This window comes from Lycium ferocissimum, unplaced genomic scaffold (assembly GCF_029784015.1).
Source record: "Lycium ferocissimum isolate CSIRO_LF1 unplaced genomic scaffold, AGI_CSIRO_Lferr_CH_V1 ctg18681, whole genome shotgun sequence".
NCBI lineage: Eukaryota > Viridiplantae > Streptophyta > Magnoliopsida > Solanales > Solanaceae > Lycium > Lycium ferocissimum.
The window spans coordinates 351-9,319 of NW_026717950.1; the positions used below are offsets into that span (position 1 = coordinate 351).

At 34.7% G+C, this 8,969-nt stretch overlaps 1 protein-coding gene across 1 annotated transcript; it reads left to right on the top strand.

The window, feature by feature from the left end:
• The first annotated feature begins 7,976 nt into the window (after positions 1-7,976).
• Positions 7,977-8,639, top strand: LOC132042872 (uncharacterized). The gene is made up of 2 exons (XM_059433382.1): positions 7,977-8,011; positions 8,086-8,639. The coding sequence occupies exons 1-2, from the start codon at positions 7,977-7,979 to the stop codon at positions 8,627-8,629; spliced, it is 579 nt and encodes a 192-aa protein (XP_059289365.1). The 3' UTR covers positions 8,630-8,639.
• Positions 8,640-8,969: the final 330 nt, after the last annotated feature.

Below are 8,969 nucleotides of genomic sequence, written 5' to 3' on the forward strand. Positions count from 1 at the left end.
CTTGAAGACCCATCTACACCCGATTCTTTTAGAACTTTCTGGCAATTCAACGAGATCCCAGACTTTATTGTATTCCATTAATTTTAACTCTTCTTTCATGGCATCAATCGTTTGTGGGACTCGATTACTTTCTATGGCTTGTGAAAATGGCTTGGATCTTTATTAAGTCTGAATGTCAAAATACGACTCTTGTAAATAAACCACATAATCGTCTTGAAATGCGGAATAGCCGATCTTTCTCTTTGAGATTTTCTCAATGGCAGCCAGGGTTCATTCAGGCCACATATTTGTGAAGTTAGTTCCTTCCGAGTGTTTTCATTCAAATGTTGTTCGGTGTTGTCAAAGTGTTCTTCGACAACGGGAACAATATTTGTTACTGTGTGAAAAGAGGGTACATTCGTAGGCAAATGAACATTAACCACCATCGTTGTTACACTTTGTCGTTCGACCCTCCTTCCTTCACATTTTCAATGAATCTTGCATTACGGTTTGACAATTCTTGAGCTATGGTTTGGACGAAGAAACCTGTATACCCTTTAGATTTCTCTTGGGTAACCAATAAAGTAACCACTACCTGCTCGAGAGAATCTAATTTCTTTTTCATGTGGATTATAAATTCTAGCCTCCTCCACACAAAACGCCCTCAAACACGTGCGGTGTCATTAAACTAGGTTTCCTTCCAAATTACTGGGCCTCAGCGAGTCTTTGGACTGCCTTGCAGAATCTTTTTGTTTAATAAATACACGAATGGTATACTAAGAGCATACATCCACAAAGTTTCTGGTAATGCGAATTACTTATCATACTCCTACCATATCCATGTTGTCCGATTACGCCTTTCTCTACAACCCCATTTTGTTGAGGTGTTCCGGCGTAGTATATTGGCACATATGCCATGTTCCTCGAGGAACTTTTAAATGGACTGGACGTTGTCCCGATTCGCTATGTTTTCCATAAAATTCCACATCATCGACCTAATGATTTTCACTTTCTGGTAGCTAATGCCTTTCAACCTCGTTGACGTACGCTTTGAGGGCGTCGTTGTGAGATTTTTCTTTCGGCCATATATATCCATAACGTGAAAAATCGTCGATAAAAGTGATAAAATATTTTCTCCGGCAAAATATGGAACATCAAAATGCCCTGAATATCGGGTGTATAATTTCGAAAGGAAGCTGTGCTTCTTTGGCACATTTTCTTACTATGCTTGGTTTGCTTTCCCTTAATGCGCTCTAAACATATATCAAGATCGGTAAAATCTAGATTCGGGAGAATCTCATTCTTTACTAATCTTTCTAACCTTCTTTGGATATATGACCCAAACGTGCCACTGATAAGCCAGAACTTTCGTTACAAAGGAACTGCGTTTAATTCCCATTTTGATATATAGTGTTAAGGAGATTGGGAAAAAACATTATCGAGTTTCAATTTATATAAACCATCAATAAGAACACGAGAACCATAAAAAAGATTCTTATATAAATTGAAACATCCATGTCCAAACTTAAAATCAAATCTAGAACACGTCAAGAGAAATCCCCATGTCTTGAAGAAATCAAATTCCTAGAAATGAAGGAACATAAAGAGCCCGTAATAGATCAAGGTGATGTCCGGTCTCGAATCGAAACGATGTTTCCTATGTCTTCAATTGAGCCTTTATACGATTTCCCATGAACAAGAAATCCTTATTTGGATTTGTAGTTTTGGATCGTAAGAAATCCTCGCAACATAGTGGATACATGAGTAGTTAAAATCTAATCAAGCCACAAGTATTATTAGGAACTTCACCTAAATTTGATTCGAAACATACAAAAGCACTAAAAGTACCTTTCTTTTCGAACTAAGCTTTACATTTCGGCCAATCTTTCTGATAGTGTCCTTCCTTCCTACAGAAATAACATCTGCCTTGAGTTCCTTATGAGCATCCTGTTGAACTTTAGCAGGTGCTCTCTTCTTCTTGAACTTGTTGGCCTTCACTTTAAGTCCTTTCTGACTCTTGACCGACGAGGTTAATAGAATGGCCTCCTTGTTTGTTAAGTCTTGATTATACGAGTAAGCATCTTGGACAATTCACTAACATCCCACTTATCCTTAATAAGTTGTTATAGTTAATTTAGAATGGTCCATATTCGGGAGGCAATGAGTTTAGAATAAAAACTCGAACCAAGAAGGAGTTATCCACTTTCATCCCTAAAGTTCGGATTCTTACGTAAATATTAGTCATCTCGATGATATGATTTTGAATACTATGCGACCATCAAACTTCATGGTCGTGAGTTTAGCCATTAGTGTACCAAAGAAGAGACTTATCGGTAATCTAAAACGTTCTTCCACAAACAGTATTCCCTGGCACTTTTCGTACGGGAATAGTACTCTTAATGTTGTTGGCAATAGTCGTTCGCATAAACATAAGGCTCAATCTATTGAGCGTTTCCATGCTTTATGGAAAGACTTCTACTCCATCGCTCGTATCGATAATAGCGAGCGGTTTTTCTTTCAATGACGAGCCAAGTCAAGATCCATCACACCTAAGTGGAGACTTGGACTTATTCCATATTCGTCAGAAGTTCAATCCGTTGAACACGATATAGATAAACAAGCGAATGAAAGAGGAATAGCCGCAAAATAGATATACATGCTCATAAATTAGAAAATAGTGTGGATTGAAAAACAATAAAAGTATATCGTAATTCTCCTTTGGGTGATACTACGACATACTATCATAATTTAAATGCCATTTTCATTTAACGAGCAATTAAATATTTTCAATCGAACATATACGACATCTTTGGATATACAATACATATTTGATTAAATAATATTAATTTACCTCATTATGTTCACTACTCATAGAATAATTGATTCACCTTTGTGAAAATCCTTAAGTTCTAGCAATAGTGAGAGTCAATTTATCCATTTGTTTTCAGTAATTGGCATTTCATTAGTTTAATGGATAAATGAAAATTTTATGTATGCATATTTTTCTTAAACATACTAGTTCGGCCACTTTGGTGACTAACAAACTATATTAACATAAATGCACACATAAAATAAATATCATAAAAAATTTTATGCATGTGAATATTTTAAACATTCTAGTTTGGCCACTTTGGTGACTAACAAACTATAAACAAACTACATGCACAAAATAAACATAAATATTGTGTATGTGCTTATTTTAAACATTCTAGTTTGGCCACTTTGGTGACTAACAAACTATAAACAAACTACATGCACAAAATAAACATAAATATTATGTATGTGCTTATTTTAAACATTCTAGTTTGGCCACTTTGATGACTAACAAACTATATTAACATTAAAACACATACATTAATTATTGTTCAACATAAATATCACTTTTAATTATTGCATACTATAAGAACCAAACCATTCAGTACTTTATGTGGGATTTACGTGCATCTTCATACATGCATGAATGCAAATCAATCAGTTTAATGGTCTAAGGTATTTAAACACCAAGAAACCTAATTTATAGCCCAGAATGGCAATAGCTGAAAACTTAAAATAAATAAATTTTATTTCAGGGACCATTATAGATTCACAATAGTGCGGGATATACAAATAATTGGTAGAAACCTATAAACCATAATTTGGTTATTTCATCACGGCATCGGCTTCAAGACGTCAACAAATAAAAATTAAAGATCTAAAATAGATCAATCCATGCAGTATCAATACAAACTTGAAGTTGATTAGTTTAGGTCTTAATAGTTATTATTGTTGGGTAGTACTATTACTATACCATAAACACGTGAAACCGGGTAACAACGAGCAGTCAGGCATGTTAACTTCCAATTTTTATTTTTATTTTTTGTAACTATAATAATGCGTAAGGCGGCTGAAACGTAAACACGCATTACACATATATGTTTTCTTACACGAAGATTATCGGTTCAAATATCCAGGCTCTTGATATCACATATAAGATTAACTTAATTCACACAGGATCTTGAACACAATAATCTTACATGGAGATAATACGGAAAACATACTTGATGCGGAAGACATTATCACGAAAGCGGAAGCATTGTTTTAAATGGTTTCTACTTCCTTGCCCTGGCACGTTACTATACCGTCAATGATGGAAGAAGTATATTAGAAGAAGTGGCAACTCTAATGGGTGGAGGCGGGGCCAGATTTATAGGGGTTGAGACTTAATTCAGTATGTCCATCAAATAACCGATCTAACAGACGAGATTCATTCTTTATTAGCCATTAGTTATGGGCTTTACATCAATTGGGCCACACATAAGAATAATAAAAATTCTTACAAAAATAACAAAATCGAACCTAACCGACAATATAAATATCTATTTAAAAATTATATATATATATGTGTGTGTGTGTGTGTGTGTGTGAGTGTGTGTACTTTTATAGAAAAAGTTTGAAATTTTACTATATGAATCTTTTGCACTCTTGATTCATAATATATGTTTTGCCTTTATAGTAATCCAATTTTTGTATTTCCTTGAAAATGACAAAATTCTTAGATGATGCATACAAATTTTTGGAGAAAGTACATATATAATTTGATTAGGTTTATAATTTCTTTCTTTTCTTAAATAGGAATAATTGATTTGGTAGTGTTATGCTAGAAAATAGTCAATTTAATATGTGCTTGGGTATATATTGTCATATATTTAAATAAAAATTGACAAAAAATCCAAAAAATCGAAAAGCATGACAAAACCGACAAAAACCGAAGCAATCAAAAATCGACTTAATTGATTTGATTTGATTTGATTCTAACATTTCAAAAATTGACTAAGTTGATTGGTCATCTTTTAGAGGATAGCCAACTCAAACCGAATCACGGACGCCCAATCCTCTCTTTAGTTTCTTTTGGCAAAACACTTTTGCTCCTTTTCATTTGTTCCCACTCAGTCATCCCTTATCCCCTTTTTCATTCTCTTTTATTTCTAATCTCAAAATACATATCTTTTATACATACACACACATTATTCTCACTAACTAATAAAGGGATAAGCGTGCATGACGTCAACGTACAATACTGTCTCGGGAGTAGGTCGATAAAAAACCGTTTGGATGAGGCTTATAAGTTGGTCAAACCAACTTAGCGCACTTTTTAGCTTATTGTAGTGTTTGGCTATCAACTTAAAAACGCTAAATTTGAGTAAAAAGTGCTTAAAGTCACCCAAAAATGAAAAATTGGGAATCCTAACTTTTTTTTTTTTTTGGATAGCTTAAAGCCATTTTCGTTGACCATGAAAATTACTTTTATATCCCTTATATTTTATTTTAATTCCCAAAGTACCCTCCGGCTAAAGCCCTAAAATTCACACGTTCCTCATTTCTTCTCTGATCGGAACCTCACCGTCTCTTGTTCATCATCTTCTACAACAACCAGGCCTCCAAAACGGCTCTTTCTTCACTCCCCACTCACTCTCTTTCTCTCTCTAAAATTTCCCCAAATGCCGAGTTTTTTTAAAAAATGTAAGGTTGTAAATCTAAAATCAATGTTGAAAATCGCTTGAGTTCTTCAAGTTTCTACTGATCTAAGGTATTCTTCTTCCTTATTCTTTGATTTTGCTCTACAAATTGTAATTTAGCTTTACACTCAACTAGATATACTAACCACACAGTTGGTGGTCCGGTGGTTGGTTCTACAACATTGCCACTAAAAGCTTCATCGATTACTGCGCTTGGGTTGCTAAAGACTTTCAATCTTGGTATTTGTTTGAGTAAGTTTTTTTAGCACCTTTTTGGTCTTTGTTAGTTCTTGATTGATGGGTCTAGTCAAATGCAGTATAGAACTTCTATTATTTGATACTCTAATTAACTTTTCCTAATGTTCTTTGAGTTTTTTTGAGTTTTAGGGGAGAGAGATAGTAGGCTGATTTTTTTTTTTTTTTTTTTGGGGATAAAGATTGCTCCTTTTTGGATTATTATAAATGGTGGGCTGAATACTTCGATTTTTTTTTTTTTTTTTTGGTTTTGAAATCAAGATTGCTCCGTTTTGGATTATTATGATTGGAGGAGTTGAATCTGCTTGTGCATTTTGGGGAGATAGACTTGTTAATAAAACTTATAATCTTGGCTATTAGTAAAACCTGGAGCTACTAGACATCATCTAAATAGTGAGCGATTTTGTGTTATGCCTTTATTTCGAGTATATATATTGTTGAAATTTTTAAGAATGTCACAAAGGAGTAGTGAGTCCGGTGGTACCTTGAAGTTCTGGATCCGAAACTCAAAGTGTAGATGAACTAATTTAGACATTTGATGCAAACAAAAGAAACTTGCACATTTTGTTGTAAGGCATGCACTATACACATGACTCACATACCACATCCGTCATCGATTCTCTATCAGCCATGCCAACATTTAGATTTCCTTTACCATAGCCAACAATGAAGGTGTCCATGGTTCTGTGGAAAGAAGAAGCAGAGTATACTTTTGCTTACTAATAAGACTAACTCTTCTTTAATTTCCATGTGTGCACGCATAAACAAAAATAATATATAGTTGTTATTTCATTCGTTCAACCCATCTCGGGAATGGCTCCTTGTGAGTGCTTAATATAATTGTTGGTCGTAGGATTATGAGTTGGAGATCTTCCTTGAGAGTGTCCAAAAGCATCTCTCCCATTGCTTTTTGTGAATGAGTATGTGTTTGGCCATCCATGTAGCCTTTCACCGAAGAATCATAATTATATTGGTGCAAATTTGATATATATTTGTATCAATGAGCGAGGCTAATTTTTTGAAACATTTACTGTCGGTACCTAGAACTCTCATAGCTAAAGTAACTTTTTTTTCGGTGTTCCTATCTTGAAGGTCCTTTTGTGCCTCCTCTACCAACTTTTGCTCCACTTCTATTTCTAAGCCGTAGCTTCCATTAAGCGTCTCACCATAGTTCAATGGCTTCTCTAGTATTAATCCTTTCTTTCCCTGCAAACATAAGCTGAAAAGAACACATCCTTATTATGCTAAAGTTAATAGGCCCAAAGAAGTCACATGATAGTGAAATTTGGTTAAGCTCGTGATGGAAGTGACTTTGTGCTTACATGGAGAAGCATCTTTAGTTTTAAACACTGCTTGGAAAATTTGATAATATTCATGGCACCCAGTGCATTGATCCTTATTGGAGTCAACAAGAAAAGATGAAAATTCTATAGAATAAAGCAAGAAGAAAGTACATTACATTACTCAACAGGACCTTTGATCCCTCATTCTTTTTCTTTAAAGCGATTATTTTTGTTTTGTTTATCTATATAAATTTAAGGGAAATTTGCATAACTTAGAGAAAAAGAAGATATTAGTTGAATAAGCAATTGCATTTTGTTACATGTAAATTTTCATCATTGATATAAAATTTCCATAGAAGAAGGCGGAGTATGGATATGATCGCCGCTGCTGCTTTGCTGCCTGTTTCTTCGCGCTGCGGCCTTTAACTACAACTTCTTGGCTGTCATTGTGTTTCATGCCGGCTCTTGCGCTTTATCTGCTTCTTGCTTTGCTTGGCCTTGCTAACTGTATGGCTTTTGCTTCTGCCCACTTCTTTATTATCTCTCTATTTTGGTATGTGTACAAAAAGCCGTGACTAGGGAATTGTGGTGCGTGTTTAGTTATTGGCGCCACATTATGATGTTGCGGTAGTTCATGACCGTTTATTTCTCCTTTCTTGATTGTTTACATTCAATCATGCGCCGAAACTAGTAAAGAAGTAATGCTAAGTGGGATGATGATGCCAACATTAAATTTATAGATTTGTGTGAAAATGAGATTAGACAAGGACGTAGACCACATACTCATTTAAATAGAGATGGATGGAATAATGTTGTTGAAGAATTCAATAAAGCCACGGGAAGAAACTATGATAAAAAAACAAATGAAAAATCATTGGGATAACATGAAAAAAGATTGGATTCTTTTTAAGAAGTTGATGAGAGGAGACGAGGTTTAGGATGGGATGCCACGAAAAATACAATTATGGCGATGATGATTGGTGGGAGCGAAAAATTAAGGTACATCTCTCACATTTTTCTATATGTCTTTCTTTTTTCTTTCATTGCTAAATTTCTTGGTTAGTTTAAAGTAGTTTTGATTTTTTTGTTACGGAAGAGGATGATCGATACAATAAGTTCGGGAAAATAGATCTTTCACTTATATGGTATCGCTATGATGCGCTATTTTCTGATATTGTTACTACTGGAGAAAGATCACGTGCAGCGAATCAAGAACAAATGTCTGGCATTGGAGTAGATCTTGATGAAGAAGGAACAAATAATATTGGTGGCTATGACAAAGAACACTTTATCAATCCTAGTGATGAAGGGAATGATGAAAGTGATGATATACAGAATGTGGATTCTATTATGTTTCCTAAGCCGTCACTTAAAAGACGAGGTTCAATTGATGATACTGGAACTAGCAATCAAGTAAAAAAAAATAAGGCAAAATCTGGTGCGGCATCAATGAGAGAGGATATACACTCTCTAGTGGAGTTTATGTCTAGTAAAAGCACTGCTACATCCCCTTCGGTAGATGATCCCGTCATCGATAAGTGTATGAATATGTTAGCAAATTTTTCTAATATTCTGTGGGAGTGGAAAGTACAACTATGTTTGCAACATGTTTCTTAAGAAGGATGTACGTCAACCTGTTTCTTAAGATGGCGATAAAGCTCGGAAATCTTGGTTGGAGTATAACTATCAGTTACACCTTGAGAAAATGGGCTGATTGCGTTGCTATGGTTAAATGTTTTTATTGTTTAATTCCTAAATCTTATGGTTGTGCGTGTAAACTTTACTTATTGCTTCTTGTTTAGACATTGCGGTTGTATCCCTAAATCTTATGGTTGTACGTGTAAGCTTTATGTATTGTTAATGTTGTGTTGACATTGTGGCTGTATCCTTAGACTACGGTTATTGTTGTTGTGTTGGCTTTAATGAATGTGGGAACTTTATGTATTGTTGTGGTTGT

Coding starts and splice junctions, on each gene's coding strand:
- LOC132042872 (XM_059433382.1), top strand. CDS start 7,977: ATGGCGATGATGATTGGTGGGAGCGAAAAATTAAG. Junction 8,012..8,085: donor GGTGGGAGCGAAAAATTAAG/GTACATCTCTCA, acceptor AGTTTAAAGTAG/TTTTGATTTTTTTGTTACGG.